The sequence below is a fragment of the Coturnix japonica genome, chromosome 28 (assembly GCF_001577835.2).
Source record: "Coturnix japonica isolate 7356 chromosome 28, Coturnix japonica 2.1, whole genome shotgun sequence".
NCBI classification, from domain to species: Eukaryota; Metazoa; Chordata; class Aves; order Galliformes; family Phasianidae; genus Coturnix; species Coturnix japonica.
This window is the reverse complement of record NC_029543.1, coordinates 1,720,526-1,735,520: the sequence shown is the minus strand read 5'-3', so window position 1 is coordinate 1,735,520 and position 14,995 is coordinate 1,720,526. Positions and strand designations below refer to the sequence as shown.

The following is a 14,995-nucleotide window of genomic DNA, read 5'->3' as shown; positions in this document are numbered from 1 at the left end:
GGGGAGAACTGAGGGCTAAGAGTTTGTGCCACCCCCTGTCCCTCACCTGTCCCAGGACTGGCTGAGCCTTGGGATTTGCTGCTGTGATGGCTGGGAGGGTGGATGTGGAGTCCCAGAGGGGCCCTTCCTCCTTGTAGCCCTTTTCTAACGTTCCTGCTTTATGATATTTCTGTGGCTGGATTTAACAATGCTTTTCTTTTTTGGAGTGGAAAAAAAATAATATATATATATATATATATATACACATATATATTAATTAATGGAATGTTTGTTTACAAATGACTTCCCCTTTTTAGTGCAATAAAGTCTTTCTAAAACAAGTGGTGCCCAGCTCCTGATGCTCCCTTGCTTTCTATTATCCCATGTGCTGCTGACCCCCTGTAATGGGAATCAGTGGGGACAGCATCCCACCCCCCTACTCCCCTAAGCTGTTCTAGGCCAACAGCTTATTCTGCTTTCCTTTCTTTCCCTGCCTTCCATCTCTCAACCCACCTCTAACGAGCACCGGTTGAAAGCAAAGAGGGAGGTTTGCCTGCAGCCTAAATGCCATTTTTCTCATTTCCACCATCCTAATAATTTGTCATTTTTAGTCGAAATAAAGAATAGGAACGACTAAACAGATCCGCCCTCCCTTCCTCCCAGCCCCACAGGGCACAGAAAGCAGCGTGGTGAGAACTTGGCAGGAAATTAAAGTAGGGTTGTTGTTACCCCCCCCTCTTGTAGAGGTGTAAAAGCTACAGCAGTTCGCAGTCAAATGAGTCTGATTGAGTTAGTTTGGAATGGGGTGGATGGGGTCAGCCTGAAAAATCCCTCAAGTGCTCAGTATGCAAAGCATGGGAAGCAGTCAGAGGGGCGGCTGGTGGGGGAAGATTTAGCTCTGAATTACTAATGGAGTTGTTAGAAGAGAGATATATGCAGCTTCCAAAGCCTGGGGTTAAACCCTGAGCTGGGGCTGGGCTGCAATGAGAGCTGTGGGATGGTCAGGGTGGGGGTCCAGCCAGGACCCATTGATTACCTGGGGTAATTGGGGTCCCTATGTTTACCACCCCCTGCAGATATTTGGAGCAGGGGTTGGCCTCACAGCACCCCTTGATAAAGCTCTTGATTTTGGTTAAATAATAATAATAATAATAAAAAAAAAAGAGCTTCTTTCCTGTTGCTTGGCAACATCTTGGCTGCCTGGTCCAGTTGCGGGGGCTGCAGGGCTCTGGGCACTGTGGGGCTGCCCCAGCTGTAGCTTGATCCCTGAGCATCACTTCAGGCTGTGAGCAATGGGAGCAGTGCTGTGTTGGTGGGCGCAGGGCAAAATGAACCCACCTTGCAGCTGTATGTGAGTATCGGCCTCCCTCTGGCTTACACACTCCTCATCTTTATTGCAAGCATTTGTCTTCCGTGGCAGCATGTCTGTTTTAAAGCAGGGAGAGAGACTCCCACTGTTAAGCGGGAGGAAAACAGAAGTTAATTGAATCTCACAGTTCCTCATAGACACATCAGGTGAGAGGGAAAAACCAGAGGCAAACGTTTTGGCCCCATTGGCTGCTGACTGTGGGCTCTGGGCACCTCAAGCCATGGGGACATCAGGCTGTGAGCACCTCAAGCTATGGGGAGGCCAAGCCCTGGGGGGATCCTATTAGCAATAGGGAAGGCTTGAAGCTCTTTTCCAGCCCTGAGGCATTTGCAGGTTTGATGAGAGCCAGCACAGAAGCAGCTGCTTGCAGGCTTTCCCCAGGGCTGGCTGTGCTGCTGTCACTGCAGCCCCAGGGCTCAGGCTCAGGTTGTTTTGCTTTTCCACACAAGCTTTGCTCTCATGTTTTGAAGCTGACACGGATCTGGAGCCATGGGATGGATCGTAGCTCAGCCTTTCCCATCTCCTCTGGAGGAATTTGGCAGAGGAAATTAATACATCCCAAAGCCCAAGGATGGCTTGGTTGGGTCACACACAGCTGCAAGACTGGTGACACCCCCCCCCCCCCCCCAAATCTGTGGCTACAGGGATGGATGAGAGAAGTGGCTGAGGATGTATTGTGGTGTAAAGCTGTTCTCCCAGCCTTTCCCCTCTGGGCCAGTTCTTTTCCAGCTGCCTGCTGGAGTTTTCAATGCTGCCTCTGACAGGTTTGCAAAATGCCCAACCTATCAAAGCAGGCTCAGGTGGGAGGGGAAACAAATGGCACAAACAAAGCAGACAGGAGGATCCGTTCGACACCACCAGCTGCTGGCCAACGTTTTCGTATCAGTTCAGACAGGCACCGATCGATACAGAGATGTGGGGCTGCTGCCTGAGCTCTGTGCTTTGCCCATGGGCTGTGAGTTGTGTTATAGCTCTGGTACAGGCTGGGGGGAGTCCTTGCATGGGGGGGATCAGACCCTGAGTTCTGGGTTTCTTGAAAGGCCCCTGACCCACATTTAAGCACAATGAGGATGTGGGGCTGCATCCACTATCATGGTTGGATCTTCCCCCCCAGCATGGGCAGTGCATGGAGATTGCACTGGACACGCCACAAAGAGCATCAGCCTGGCTCCATTGCCATGGCAATGCAGATAATGGAGCCCGCTGGCAGGAGGGGAGGGCTGGGAGCCCTGGGCAGTGCTCACCCCATAGATGTGCCATGGCCAGGCTCAATGACAGCCCCCTTAACCTCTCCCTGAGCTCTTGGGGCTGCTCAAAGCTGGCGTTGGAGCAGAGGCAGCCACACGTCACCATACTGAAGCTCCTTGCACCAGGACAAAGCCAAAGGTAGCGCAGGGCAACGTGTCAATATACAGAAACACATCAATTCAAACCCTCAGATCTCACTGCTGCCAGGTTATAATTAATTCCTATTTGCAGCTCAGTCCAATTTCCTTCACGCAGCCTCCCAATTCAATCCAATTGCCGTATGAGATTTCTGTAATCACTAATCTTATCATGTCCATCAGCGTGAAGTGAGAACGCTGCAATTAGCGGGGCTGGGAGCAGAGCCGCGTGGAGCAGCAGGTGATGTGATGCTGGGTGAGTATTTACTTCACCTGTGCCAGGGTAAAGATGGTGCTTGGCCAGGGCTGTCCCTTCTCTATTTCCATCCTGGCTCTGGTTGCAGGAGCTCATACAGCAGCAAAATGATGCTGGCCTGGTAAATGGGCTCAGCTCCCCAGCAGCAGGGCTGCTCCTGCTTCACTTCTCACCCCAGCTGAGCCTTCCCCACCCAGCTCCCAAAGGGGAACCTGATGCTCAGCAGAGATGCAGCAATACAAGGATGTGCTGCGATGTTCCCCCCTAACCCAGGACTCCCCACACCCCCTTCTATCCCCCTATATCCAGGGGTCATCCCTCTAGAAAGGCAGCACCTGGATGCTGATGCTGAGCCAAGAAACGTGACGTTGATGCCGGCGAAGTGTCCTTAAACAGAACCATCTGCTCCACTCTTTGTCACAACAGTAGGAGTTAGAGATGAAGTGTCAGCCTGGCGTGCTGGATTTCCTGGCTCTGCTCACCACCACTCCCTTTCACAGCCCAGCTCAAGCTCTGCTCGCTCCGTTCCTGAGCAGACGGAGGCTCAGTCTTCAGGGGCAGGAAGAAGCTGCTCGCATCCCGCCTGCCCTCCCACGGAGTGCTGCCAGCCTTTTGCCAGTTGTGCATAGAGAAAGGCTGTTCATACTGCTGTGACACCCCAGGAGGGCTGAGCTGGGTTAAGGGACGAGAACACACCCACCCTGATGTGATTACGGGGACACCCAGCTCCTCTGAATCGGCCCCATCTCCAAGGTGAGGTTTGTGGGGGATCCCGCTTTGCACAGTGCCTGTTTTATGGACAATCTGTTCTCCTCCCACCATTGCTGGCTGCCTGCCCGCTGCTTGCTCCCAGCAGAGGCGTCGGGAGATGGGATCAGAGCTGCTCCTGTGGGTGCCTCAATGCCATGGGGGTCCTTCTCTGAGCCTGCCTGGATTTGGGGAGCAGCCACTTGCCTTGGGGCTGGGGCAGGAGATACCCATTGAGGTTGGGGGGCTCACACAGGTATGATTATAGGGTACATTGAGTCACTCACTGCTGCTTCTGGGGTTACCTACAAAGAAGCTCAGGTATCCCACGTTACCCTGGGGGGATCTAAGAGGGTGACGGGCTGACACCTCATCCATAACTCCTACTGTTGTGACAAAGAGTGGAGCAGATGGTTCTATTTAAGGACACTTCAGCATCAACATCACGTTTCTTGGCTCGCTGTTGGCATCCAGGTGCTGTTTCCCTGCTGACCCCTGGCTATGAGGGGCAATGCTGGAATAGAGAGGTGTAGGGGGGGGGGACATCAGTGCATCCTTGCATTGCTGCATCTCTGCTGAGCCTCAGGCTCCCTTTCAGGAGCTGATGGGGGAAGGCTCAGCTGGGGGGAGAAATGAAGCAGGAGCCGCCCTGATGCTGTGGAGCTGAACCCATTTCCTAGGCCAGTATCATAGCATCATCTCACTGCTGTACGAGGTCCTGCTTAGCCAGAGCTCAGTGGATGCTCTACAGCATAGTGGAGCCGCATAGCGGCACCTGCTGGCTCGGTGGGTATGGAAACGGGGATAGGGGAGGGGAAAAGATTGGGAAATCAATGGGGAAAAGCATTGGGAACCACAAGAGATACTCATTGTGGCAGTATATGGGGACGGGGCATAGCTTTGGGGTCACACTGCCTCTTTGCCCTCTTCTTATTGCTAATGTACTTATGCTTATGGGGTAGAGTGTGTCAGATTGGGGTGGTAGAGGGGGACAGCAAGGGGGTTGCTCACCAATGCATACGCCACAGCATCATCCTGAGAAGCAGCACAGAGTGAAGAGTCCAGCCATGGTTGCCTAGGGGGAAAACGGGCAATACAAGGCCATGAGATCACCTGCATCTTAATTCACACCAAGTTGCTCTGAGTGTTTGATAGAATCCACTGCAGAGCACATGAGGCATCCCACTGGCTCTGGGGTACCCTAAGGGCACATTGCGGAGCCTCTACAGCACCCAAGGAATGCTGAGATAGGCAGGGATTACACTAGGATGCCCTAAAGGCAGCCCTCAGTGCCCCCAGATCTCTCCTGAAGATGGGAATAATCCAATACCACCTGCAAGAGGTGCCAGGCACCATGCCAGGCAATGGGGGTCCCCCAAACCCCACACTGATGGGGTCTCTGCAGGGGTATAACTCCAAGGTTGGATGAGGCCAGGGCTCCCAGCTAAGCTCAGCCTCACTCTATAATGAATACACTCAGCATCCAGCAACCCTAGAGGAGGATTTATGGCACAGTGCCTTCCTTATTGCTCACATCCATCCTGCTGGGACAGGGCAGCCCAGTGCCAGGATAATTGGGGGGGATCTGTTCCATGAGGAGCTGCCAGAGTCTGGGCACACAGGAGTTAAAGCTGAGCAGGAGAAATCAGAAGAGAATAGGCCTGTAAATGTAAAGTGCCTTTTATTATTATTATTTTTTTTCCATGATGAAAATATTTAGTTAGAAAATAAAACAAAATGCTCAAAAAGCCACAAATAAACCCTGACACTTTATGAATTGCCCACCTCCCCACCTGGAACCTAAGAGGCAAAAAAACAACAGTAACTGCCCAGTGCATTTTGCTGCCAGCCCCCCTACCCCAGCCAGGCAATGGGGATGGGGCTGTGAATGGGGTTAAGAAGGCAACATATTTCCTTCTGAAGGGTGATAATACCAGGCCTGCCCCTTTAGGAGATGAGGCTTTAAGGCATAATCAGCCCTGAGGGGATGGGGGTGAATGTATGGTGATGGTTCATCCCTGACATCAACAGAGCCCTCATCCTTCCTGAGGCAGGAGGACACGCAGCAGCCCAGGTGTAGGGTAAAGAGCGTAGAGGGCACAAGGGAGCCTTTAAAAACCTTAAAACTTTAGGACAGAGCATGAGAAGGCTGAACCCCCCCAGCAAGACTCAGCCCCTCCATGGTCCCAACTGCCACCAAACCCACATAGTGCCAGACCTTGGCTTGGGAAGGTGGGGGGCAGCTGGAGGGGGGAAAGCCTGCAGTCCAGAGGGGTCTTCAGGATTGCTCTGCCTGAGGCACAGCAAACCCAGGGATGGATCCTGCCCAAGGCACCAAACCCTGCTGCCTGCACTGCAAGGGGCTGAGCAGGGTGTTGTGAAGCAGGAGGGACAGCAGAGCCCAACTTTCCCATCTGAGCCAGCAGCTCAGCCTGCACTCAGAAGCTCGAGACAATTCATCAGTGCACCAGAACAGGCTGTAAAACAACCCAATTAACAACAGAAGTCAAACCACAAGTGCCTCCTCCCTCTTACCCACAGAGAGTCCAGCACCCAGCTCAGCCCTAAGCAATGCCACAGCCTTATGGCACAGCACCTGCCATGGCTGGAGATACTGTGAGGTGTCTCCCCTCTCCATGCTCTAAGCCCAGGAGCAGACAAAGCCCCCTCCCCACAGCCCCCTGCCCATCCCCTGCCACCAGCTCACACACACACACACATACACCAGTGCACACGTCTTATTTTCTTTTAAACCCAAGTGAACATGTTTCCAAAAAGAAAACCAAAAAAAAAAAAGAGAAAAAAAAAATATAACATAAGCAGCACATTTCCCAAGTGTCAAAGAGCTCCAAAGCTGGAGCAGAGGCCCAGGACACCCCCCAGACCAACAGAAACTAAACCCATGTTTGCATGGGGATGAGGGAAAGGAGGTGGGGGGGGGGGGAGGCAGCTGATTAACATTTCCAAGTGATGGTGCTTTGCTGGTGGGATGCGAGAAGGGGCAGGGGAGAAGGAAGAAGGGCAGTTCTGTTGTGTACTGAAGGGCAGGAAACAGTGGCAGAGGCAGATGTACTGACACCAGGCTTGGCCATCACACGGCAGCACGGGTGGGTGTGCTGGGCTGGTTTAACCTCAGTGTTTTGCAGAGCCAGCCGGCGAAATCCACCTCCTCCACTTCAGAGCGTTTGATGAAGGTGTGATTCTGCAAGGGAAGCAAAGCAAGGTTAGGAAGGCACACTGTTAGCGTGCAACTATGTGCTCCCCACAGCAATGATTTCCACCTCCAGCAGAACACCACAATCCCTGGCCTCTTTCTCAGAGCTTTTTTGGGTGGGGGGCCTTACGCTGTTGGCTGGACCCCAGCAAAGCCAATGGATCCAAGGCCACAGCTTGGGCTGCTTTCAGGCCCAGACAGTAGATCTGGAGAGTAGTCCCTAAATATTTGCTACTTACAGCCCTATGGCTGGGTTTTAAAGTCAGTGCATCTCTTGCCTGGTCATGAAACTCAGGGCATGCAGGAGAGCTGAAGTGCAAAGCCTACGTGCTGCATCCCCAGAGCAACCCCTAAGTGCTATGGTGGAGACAGGACCAGGCTGGTATAGGTTCAGAACTACAGATCCTGAGCTCAGCCCAGTCCCAGCAAACCCTAATCCCCCCTCCAACCAAGGAGAGGGGCAGAGCAGGGTGACCACAAAACAAGGACAAGGAGCAGGGACATAAGGATGTGGGCTACTGCTTTTGCAAGGGGCAGCAGGGGGCAGGCTGAGGAAGAAAAGGTTCATGGGGATAAGCTGAGCTCTTCTACACTGCTCAAGAGGCAAAGGTTTGTCCCAGGCACCTTCGCAGACATGGAGAGGTGCTGGAGCCATCAGGTTTTCCATACTGGGCTCTGCTGGGGAGGGACAGCAGGCTCTCAGGGGTTAGATGACATCACTGCCTTTGAGACAAAGGTAAGTGAGTCAACTCCATCTCCCAGGCTGGATTTGGTTCTCAGGCACAGCCAGGGGAGTTTCCAGCCTTTAGAGCTGGAAGGGATGGGATGAGGCAGCAGCTTGCAGATCTGGTGCCACCCAGTGTAGAAAGAAGATTGTTCTTCCCATTTACCATCAGCATCTTCAAATCTGCCCGTTCCGCTGGATTCTTAATTAAGCTGAAATGAGAAGAACAAGAGAGCAAAAGCAGCACTGAGACACTTCTTGTAAGAAACTGCTTATCTGTCTGGAGAGGACTCCAGCTTCACTAAAGCCACGTTGCCTCCTGCCTGCCTTCCCCACACCAGCAGCATGAACGATGCTTAGATAGCATTGTCTGCAGCTCCAGCACCCTGGATTCCAGGCAGAGCTGCAAGATCCACTACTTCTGGATTGCACAGACAAACTTCGTAACCATTTGAAGAGATGAATGGTTTTCTAACAGCCAGTCTCTTTTAATGGAGATGGCAGCAGCATCCCCAGGCTCAGAGGGTCTTGAAGTCAGTGGTGTTTGCAGGGTGCCTGGAAGATTGTGGGGTGAGCTATAGGGGTTAACTACAAATAAACCACTTTTATTCCAGCCCTTCCCAAGGCAGAAGTTCCCAGCATAGTGCAGGACCTTGCTGCAGCCAAGCCAGTTTCAGTCACAAACAGAAACACAGACTGTGTTTCAGTCACAAACAGAAAATCCTTACCATTTATTTACAAACTCCTGGAAATCTTGTGTGAAAACTCCATTTGGCAACTTGGGAGGTGGCTGCAGGGAGAGGAGAAAGTGTTAATGGGTCAAAACATACATGTCTTAAAGCACAGCTTTCAGTTAAGGTTTGTCCAAAGCCACGTCCCTCCAAGCTGCTCCTTTCCCATTCAATCAGTGGCCAACAGGATTTTGATGCAGTTTGGAGGGGCCCTATTGATAAGCCCCTGTCAAGCAAAGGTTTTTGAGCCTATTCTTGACCTGGCAGTGCGGACACAACACCAACCCAGAGGAGCAGAACCTACAGTAGTGCAATGCTCACCTCATTAACTATATAGTCCAGCAGTTCAAAGATGGCCATTGCAGGTCGGCTGTCCATTCCATGGCCTGTGTGGTTAAGATGAAAGAAATACTGGTGAGAAGAGACACCAAAGGGCTTCATTTCAAGCAAAGAAAACCCACATTGTGGGACTTCTGGTGGGAGAAGCAGAGGGCACCAAGTTGGGAATGAACCCACGGTTAAAAATATCCCCCAAATCACCTCCTAAGCTCCCCATATAAGACCACAACTCCACAGGCTCTCAGTATTAGAAACCTCCATAGCAGAGCTGGATTCTCCTATAGCACAGACATAGCTCTGCCTGCAGGAAAGAGTGAGTTGAGAACCCTCCCTCCCCACAACCTCATCCACAACAGCTTTTGCTAACCCAGCCACACCAACAGAACCCATCCCCATGCCCCTACACCTGCATGTTGTATCCAATACATACAACAGCCCCTTACCACTAATGGGGCGTCCTGGAGGCCTGGCCCTTGGTGAGACGCTGTGAGACTCTCCCTCTGCCCCATCCACCACAGGACGGCCAAATATTGCTTCCAGTTCCTTGGAGTCTGGTGGGGGTATTGGGTACCTTCCAATAGAAAGCTCCACCAATGACAGACCCATACTCCAGATGTCAGACTGGACTGAGTAATGAGTGCCCTGCAACCGTTCAGGCTGGAAGGAAAGAGAACAAGACAACACAGTGGTAAGAAACCTAAAGCATCTTCTCTATGAGCAGGTGTCCTCCAAGCAGCTAGCACTCCTGATACCTGCAAAGGAAGCACTTCTATGGGGTGTGGGAGCTTCCAAGTCACATCAAACACAAAGCACTTGCACACATCTAACCAACAGATAGATAGAGCTGAGCAGCCTTTGCAGTTGCTTATACTCTGGATTTCTGAGCGAGCTGAGATCTCAGTTTTGTTGCAGGAAAGATTAAGCAGTTTTCTTTTTCCTGTTTATTCCTGTTAATATCTGAGAGTAATCACAGGAGCAGAAAATCCTACTGTGATAAAAAGGCTAAAAGTTAATAAAAATCAATGCAAGCCATCTATACTGGTTACTATGTGTGAGCTTTGCAGGCCCAATGGTTTAGAGCAGAGGGGACATCACCCTTAAATACACCATCTAACTATATAAAATATATTAAAGAACCATTCCCAAAATACAAGAGGAGCTCAGTCCTCCGTACAGAAGCACCAGCAGCTTTGCTAACAAAGCTCCTGCTTGCTTGCAGCTGCAGCACATGGTGTGGGCAGCAGACATGCATCTTCTTTGCTATCCAGACAGAGGATCAGAGCCAGCAACTGCACGTGGTTGAAGCATAGATGAAGGAGGGGGGGTGTCAGCACAGGACAAGCTTTGCATATAGAAAGACATTTTGGAACCCACAAACACTTGCCGAAACAGAATGGAAGCACCCATAGGATCAGCCAAGCTGAACCCAAACTGTAATAACCCACTTAAAAAGTTGAACTTACAGACATGTAGGACCGAGTTCCCACAAAAGAGTTTGCCATGGAGTCAATGAGCTGACCACTGACCCCAAAATCACACAGCTTAATCTCTCCTCGAGAGTTAACCAGGATGTTGGAAGGCTTCACATCTGGCAACAGTGAGAGAGAAGAGTGTGAACATGGCTCTGGGTAAAGCACTGGGCTCCTCCAGCATAGGCAGCTATTGTTAGGTCCCTCCTCTCACCTCTGTGCATGATTTGGTGCTTCTCTCTCAGATAGGCCAAACCTCTCAGGACCTAGAAGAGCCAAAAGAAGGGTAAGAACTCAGAAGCAAAGTGCTTTGCCTTCAGTAAGACACATTGCATAAACTTCAGTGCTGCCACACCACAGCTCTGTGAGGAAAGCCTCCCTGTGGTGACTAAGCACTTCAAGTTTTGCAACTGATCACCGTGGATGGGAGCGAGCAATGGCCACTGTTTAGATTCAGAGAGCAAAAACCAACCCCTAACGTGACAATCACAAGTCTTGGGTTTATTGCACAAGGAATAAACACCCAACAGTGCAACACCAAAGGATGGGAGCTATGGAGAGTGCTTGGGAATTTGCTTCCCATCTCACAGAGCACCATCTCCTGCCCAACTTCAGGATGGGAAAGCACATATGGAGAAATGAAGCAAGCTTCCTATGGTTGTACAAGTATTTTGTCACCCACAGCGACTCACCGCTATACTGACTTTCCCCAGTATTTCCTCAGGGATTCTTTTGGCTTCTTTCAACACTTGATCCAGGGAACCACCATCCTGAAAGTAAGAAAACCACTGAGTTATCAGCACGCCAACAAGCAGCAAAGCATTCAGCCATACAAACACATCCATATTGGATTGGTGGTATAAGAGTGGTAACACATGACCCCAACCCAGTAGACTGGATATATCAATATCAAGCACACTTCTACAGCAGAAAAAGATCTCTGGTGATCAGAGCTCAAGCTTCTCATTGAGAACTACTTGAATCCTATCAGCTCCGTTTCTTGCTGTTAGCTTTTAAGCTTCTTTTCCCTCGGCAATAATCACAAAGATGAGGCTGCCAGCATCACTGTGGAGGAATGACAACACTTGTGACAGGGACAAGAAAAGATGCATTGCACTTGACAGTGAGCTCTGCAGAGTGATGGGTTTACAACATTACTGGCTGGCCACCCCCTAAACTTCTGCTTCCTAAGAAGACTTGATGCCTGACATTTAGATGCCCTAAGTAGGAGCATGGAGATTCTAACCTGAGCTCAGCAGCCTTGTTGAACACTGAGCACTCAGAGCAAGGAGCCACTGCAATGAGTGCCAGCACACTGAGCCACTTCACCTGGATGGCATAAAGATCCAGTTGGGGACAATACTGGGAGCAGCCATTTGGAGAAGGGGTGTATATGGGGGGGAGGTGGACTTACCATGTGCTCCATGCAGATGGAAATCTCCCCATCGCTGTAGAAAGCTCCATAAAAACCCACAATGTACGGGGAATTACACTCATGCAGCACCTGCAGCTCTCGGATAATCTGATTCCTGATGGCCGGTTTGATTTCTAGATGAATCAGCTGACAAGAAAAATGATTAAAGAAAAGGGTGTAATGCCTAAAGGAAACAAAAACCAACCTTACAGGAAGCACGTGAACAAGCAAGTGTGAGCATTGGAAAGAAAGGGAAATGCTTTCAAAACTGAGGATAAAGAGTCAAGCTGTGCAGCCTGTTAGCAAGTGCAGCACCTACAAGCCTGTGTAATACATTGAGATCACCCAGGACATGGAATAGAAAGGAAAAGTCAGAAGCTGGCTGCAGATCTGACTCAGCAACGTGGACATTTTCACAAGCTTTGTAGGTGTTGTGAGAACAGCTGCTCTTATATCAAGGAAACTACATGAAGTGAAGGAAAAAAACCAACCAACACATTCACATGCTTGTGCACGTGAAAGGGTAAATGCTTTATTCCTTGGGCTCCACACAGAGGCAGCTAACAGCTGTGGAAGGGAAGCCATGAAGTCTAGGAAACATGGCAGGTTAGAAAGCAGCTGCTGTTAGTATAAGCTCTAGGACACCCAGGCAAGGTTCTGAACACAGCACTCCCAATGATCTCAAAACCATCTAATTACAAAATAATGCCCCAGTGGAGGACTCACAGAGCCCCACTCCAAGCAAAGCCACCTGGAAAACGTATTAGTTCATGATACTCACTAAGTCATCCCCACAGCAGGTCTTCCAAGGAAGCTGTCCTATATATAAACAATTGTATTGCCTTCAGCGAGCACTGCCTTTTCTAATAGGCAGACAAAGCATCTCCTGTTTCTCTATTACAAGACACTGCAGTAAAAGACATCTCCCATAAGCCGACCTCAGAGAGAAACAGCTGTCAGGCCAGGTTCACAAGGCTGCTAGGAACTATTAAGCAAGGGATGTGTGCATGCTAAACTCAGGTGCGTGCAGGGTCAGCCATGCATCTCTCTACCTGCTGCCAACACTGAGCCCTCGTTAGCCATCACCCTCAGAAACCCCATTTCCTGGTAAAAGAACGAACTCATGTTCTCACAGCAGGCATTGCAAAACCCTGTGACCTGTTGTGATGCAGACTTCCCCTCCCAGGAGATGGCCCACAGCCAGGCAGAGCAGCCAGAAAGCTTATAGAAATTAAGGCTCTGTACATTAGTGCCAACTCAGGTGCTTTACATGCAGGTGGAGCAGTACAGACAGCCTGGTTGGACCCTGCTCCCTATCAATGCATCTCCTGCCCCCTTACCTTCCGTGCCATAATGAGCCCCGAAGGTTTATGTTGCACTTTGGTGACCACACCACCATTGCCAGCCCCCAGCTCGGAGATCCTCTCAAAGTCATCATCCTTCAGCTCTCCCACTTTAGCTTTCTGAGTGAGGAAAGCTTCCAAACGCTTCTTCTGCTGCTCATCCAACTCCAGCTCCTCCAGCTTCTTCTGTAGGTCCACCAGGTTAGCCCTGCAGGAGATGATGGGGGCATCAGTCTGTGGGGGTCCTGAGAAAGCCTGTCCTCTGTCGGCAGGGGCAAAACACGGCTCATAAGGGAACAGAAGCCCCATCCCACACGAACTCAGCCCAAACCCCTGTTATAGTTAAGGGCCAACCTCTCCTAACATGGAAAGCCACGCTTGGCCTTCTCAATGAATCACAACAGCTCTCCACATACCCACCAGCCCCCTGCTCTACCCACAGCCGAACACAAAGGGGATCCTGTGTTCCCCAACACCTGCTCCACACACACACACTCCAACCATCCTCTAACATTTGCTGCCCCAACCCCCACCCAGGGCAGTGGGTCAGGAAGGGCTCCCTGCAGCCCCAACGACCACCCCCCATCCCTTCTTCTCCCAGCCCCAACGACCCCCCCTTCCCCCCAGCCCCAACGACCCCCTCCTCTCCCCCCCAGCCCCAAAGACCCCCTCTTCCTACCCCCCCCAAGCCGTCCCACGAACCCCCCCTCCTTTTCTTCCCACCCACCAGCCCAACGAACCGCCCACCCTCCTTTCACCCCCCGCAGCACCAAAGACCCCCTCACGCCTCTCCTTTCCCTCCCCAGCCCCAACGACCCCCCCTTCCCTCCCTCCCAACCCAAACGACCACCCCTCCTCTCCCCACTCCCTAAAGCCGCACAACGAACCCCCCCTACCTCCTTTATCCCCCCAGCCCCCCAAAAACCCCTCTCTCCTTCCCTCCCTCCCCAGACCCCATATGACCCACCTCTCCTCCCCCCCCAGCCCCCAAAACCCATTCTCTTTCTCCCTCCCCAGCCACACAACACCCCCTCCTCTCCCCCTCACCCAACGCACCCCCACACCGTCCCTGTGCCCCCCCAGTGCCCCAACGACCCTTCTCCTTATCTCCCTCCCACAGTCCCAAGACCGCCACCCCTCCCTCTCGCCCCCCCCCAGCCCCAAAGACCCCCTCTCCTTCACCCCCCATGTGCTCTGTCCTCCTCCCCTCCCCCCATTGCCCAGCCCTGCTCCCCCCGGCCCTTCCCCACTTCATCCCATCCCAACTGAGTACGAGATCACTCTATACCCAGCCCCATTTCCCATACAGCCCCCATCCAAGCAGACCCCATCCCAACCCCATCCCAACCCCATTCCCCGTTCAACCCCCAGGCCCAACACACCCCCAACCCTTAACTCTCCCAACACGGCAGGGTCCGGACGGGTCCCCCACCACCACTCACTCACTCTGCGGATCCTCCAGGCCCTGGTCCCTCAATGGGGCTGGGGGTGATGGTGAGGGCCGGTAACACCGGCTTCCTCTTGGCCGGCATGGCCGGGCCGCGCCTGCGGGCCGAGCGGGGCGGAGCATCAAGTCAAAGGGGCGGAACCAATAGGGGGGTGGGGGCTGCAGCGCCCCCTGGTGGTGACCGCCGGGAGCGCAGCGTGGTGGCAGGGTGGTGGTAGGGAGGAGGGGATGGACTTTGCTCGGTGCAAGGAGTTCCCGTCTCCGCTGTTGGGCCATAAAATGAGGCGTGAAGGAGGTGCCCTCCATCCTACAGGTCCCTCCTGGACATAGTGCGTTGTGCAGGAGATAAGCCTGATGTTGTAGCCTTGTACCCGTGGCACGCAGCGTGGTCATAAGCTCACTGGGCACGAGGGAGAGGTGGGGGCTGGCTGTGTCATGCACCATAGGGATCTATAGGGTGGGTTATGCTGGGATCTGGACATGGCCATCCAAAGCCATAACCCCCAGCTGCAATATAAGATACCCACCATCATCATAGCAGGGTGAGGCAATGTGAGATACCCACCATCACCATAGGA

The 14,995-nt window shown here is 52.1% G+C and overlaps 1 protein-coding gene across 5 annotated transcripts; it reads right to left on the bottom strand.

Annotated features, from left to right (window-relative positions):
- Window positions 1-6,456: 6,456 nt before the first annotated feature.
- On the bottom strand, window positions 6,457-14,738 carry MAP2K2 (mitogen-activated protein kinase kinase 2). Of its 5 annotated transcripts, none has more exons than XM_015886633.1 (11): window positions 14,413-14,738; window positions 12,968-13,232; window positions 11,628-11,774; window positions 10,906-10,983; window positions 10,428-10,479; window positions 10,208-10,332; window positions 9,188-9,401; window positions 8,727-8,791; window positions 8,403-8,464; window positions 7,841-7,886; window positions 6,457-6,938 (listed from the first exon to the last, which is right to left on the bottom strand). In XM_015886633.1, exons 1-11 carry the CDS (start codon window positions 14,721-14,723, stop codon window positions 6,828-6,830), a joined length of 1,476 nt encoding a protein of 491 aa, XP_015742119.1. In that variant the 5' UTR covers window positions 14,724-14,738; the 3' UTR covers window positions 6,457-6,827. The 5 variants fall into 5 exon arrangements, with proteins under 5 accessions (XP_015742119.1, XP_015742120.1, XP_015742121.1 ...); XM_015886634.1 differs by having other exon boundaries at window positions 12,968-13,178; XM_015886635.2 differs by having other exon boundaries at window positions 14,417-14,547.
- Window positions 14,739-14,995: the final 257 nt, after the last annotated feature.

Coding starts and splice junctions, on each gene's coding strand:
- MAP2K2 (XM_015886633.1), bottom strand. CDS start 14,723: ATGGAGGGCACCTCCTTCACGCCTCATTTTATGGCCCAACAGCGGAGA. Junction 10,984..11,627: donor CCATCTGCATGGAGCACATG/GTAAGTCCACCT, acceptor TCTTACTTTCAG/GATGGTGGTTCCCTGGATCA. Junction 8,465..8,726: donor TGGACTATATAGTTAATGAG/GTGAGCATTGCA, acceptor CTCTCCCTGCAG/CCACCTCCCAAGTTGCCAAA.